The 1,712-nt window shown below is 40.7% G+C and overlaps 1 protein-coding gene across 1 annotated transcript; it reads right to left on the bottom strand.

The window, feature by feature from the left end:
• Nucleotides 1-209: 209 nt before the first annotated feature.
• Nucleotides 210-1,160, bottom strand: LOC124506425 (olfactory receptor 1052-like). The gene has a single exon (XM_047072492.1). The coding sequence runs from the start codon at nucleotides 1,146-1,148 to the stop codon at nucleotides 210-212; it is 939 nt and encodes a 312-aa protein (XP_046928448.1). The 5' UTR covers nucleotides 1,149-1,160.
• Nucleotides 1,161-1,712: the final 552 nt, after the last annotated feature.

Raw genomic sequence — 1,712 nt, 5'->3', positions numbered from 1 at the left:
ATGGTTTTTAGGTTTGTTTACACAATAGCCAGACATATCTCTTATAACATGTTACATTCTTCTAGACATTTTTCTTCTGCTATAAATCATAGGTTCCCATTAAATAAAGTCTAGGATTCCTGTGGGCTCAAAACTTTAACAAATTCGTATAAACATTCTTATCCAGAGTGCCTCTTTGTATGCTATTTTGGGATGCAGAGGGTGTGAAATTAACAAGGGAAGTATTTCATTTCTATAGCCTTTTTCACGGCATCCTTTACTTCCTTATTCCTCAGGCTGTAAATCATTGGGTTTAACATAGGAATCACCAAGGTATAAAGCACAGACACCACCTTCTCTTGTTCTAAGGAATATTGGGAACTTGGTTGAATGTAACTAAAGCTTACAGAGCCATAGAATAAAGTCACGGCCGTTAGATGCGAAGCACAGGTAGAGAAGGCTTTTTGTCTTCCTGCTGCTGAGCGGATCCTCAGGATGGTGGCAACAATGAAGATGTAGGAGATCATCACAGTCAAGAAAGTGACGATGGCAATAATTCCAGAAAAGATTAAAAGCAACAGTTCATTCAGGGACGTGTCAGAACACGACAGCTTCAACAGTGGGGGAAGGTCACAGAAGAAGTGACTGATGATGTTTGGCCCACAGAAAGACAATTTCACCAAGCCAATTGTGTGTGTCAACGAGTTGATTAAGCCTCCTACACATGACCCAATGACCAGGACAACGCAAACTATTTTAGTCATCACCACTGTATAAAGTAAAGGGTTCACGATGGCCACGTAGCGGTCATAAGCCATTGCCGCCAGCAAGAAGCCCTCAGTGGTAAGGAGTGACACAAAGAAAAAATATTGCACGATGCATGCAGAGAATGAGATTGTCTCCCGTTCAACAAAGAAGTTGAGCAGCATTTTTGGTGCAAAGACGGACGAATAACAGGCATCAACAAATGACAGGCAGCTAAGGAAATGATACATGGGTGTGTGGAGTTTGGGAGTTATTTGGATTAGAAAGAGCATTCCTAGATTCCCCACCAACGATATGGTGTAGATCAGAAGGAACGGTGCAAAGAGGACCGCTTTCAGTTCAGGACGGTCTGTCAGTCCCAAAAGGATAAACTCTGTAACCAATGTCAAATTATCATCAGCCATGCGTGTGTTTCTTGGCACCTGTTAATGATAAGACTGGAATAAATTGAGAATAATCATGCCACACCATCAAGCCTATTTGGAATCCCTATCTGGCAACTTGAGCTGTTGATTTTTCTTTTCTGGTTGTTTTAACTAGAAGGTCTCTAATCTCTTCAAAGACTGTTTATTAGTCTATTTTTTAAGGAAATTCCATGAGTGAGAAAAGAAAACATTAGGGTCTTAGTTTCAGGACGCATTCAAGTGTTTATGTTTTTATGTGAAGAAAAAAAAAACTAAAACGAATTTTATTCTAAAATATGCAAAGCAAAGTCCAGTTAATAAAACGTACTAAATAAGGTTAGAACTTTAATCTGTGGTCTCATTGAAGTTCTTTTAACCTTCTCACTTTGGGGGGCTCCTGAGTGGCTCAGTTGATTAAGCAACCAATTCTCAGTTTCACCTCAGGTCATGATCTCATGGTTTCATGAGTCTGAGCCCCAGGTCAGACTCCATGCTGACAGTGTAGAGCCTGCTTGGGATTCTTTGTCTCCCTCTCTCTCTCTCTGCCCCTCCTTGACTTGCACT

The sequence above is a fragment of the Lynx rufus genome, unplaced genomic scaffold, assembly GCF_022079265.1.
Source record: "Lynx rufus isolate CCGP_SWC_20201006 ecotype Redwood Valley unplaced genomic scaffold, mLynRuf1.p SCAF_9, whole genome shotgun sequence".
Lineage (NCBI taxonomy): Eukaryota > Metazoa > Chordata > Mammalia > Carnivora > Felidae > Lynx > Lynx rufus.
The sequence above is the reverse complement of the archived record's forward strand: the minus strand, read 5'-3'. Positions and strand labels throughout refer to the sequence as shown.

Excerpts from the sequence above, each read along its gene's own strand:
- LOC124506425 (XM_047072492.1), bottom strand. The coding sequence starts at position 1,148 with ATGGCTGATGATAATTTGACATTGGTTACAGAGTTTATCCTTTTGGGA.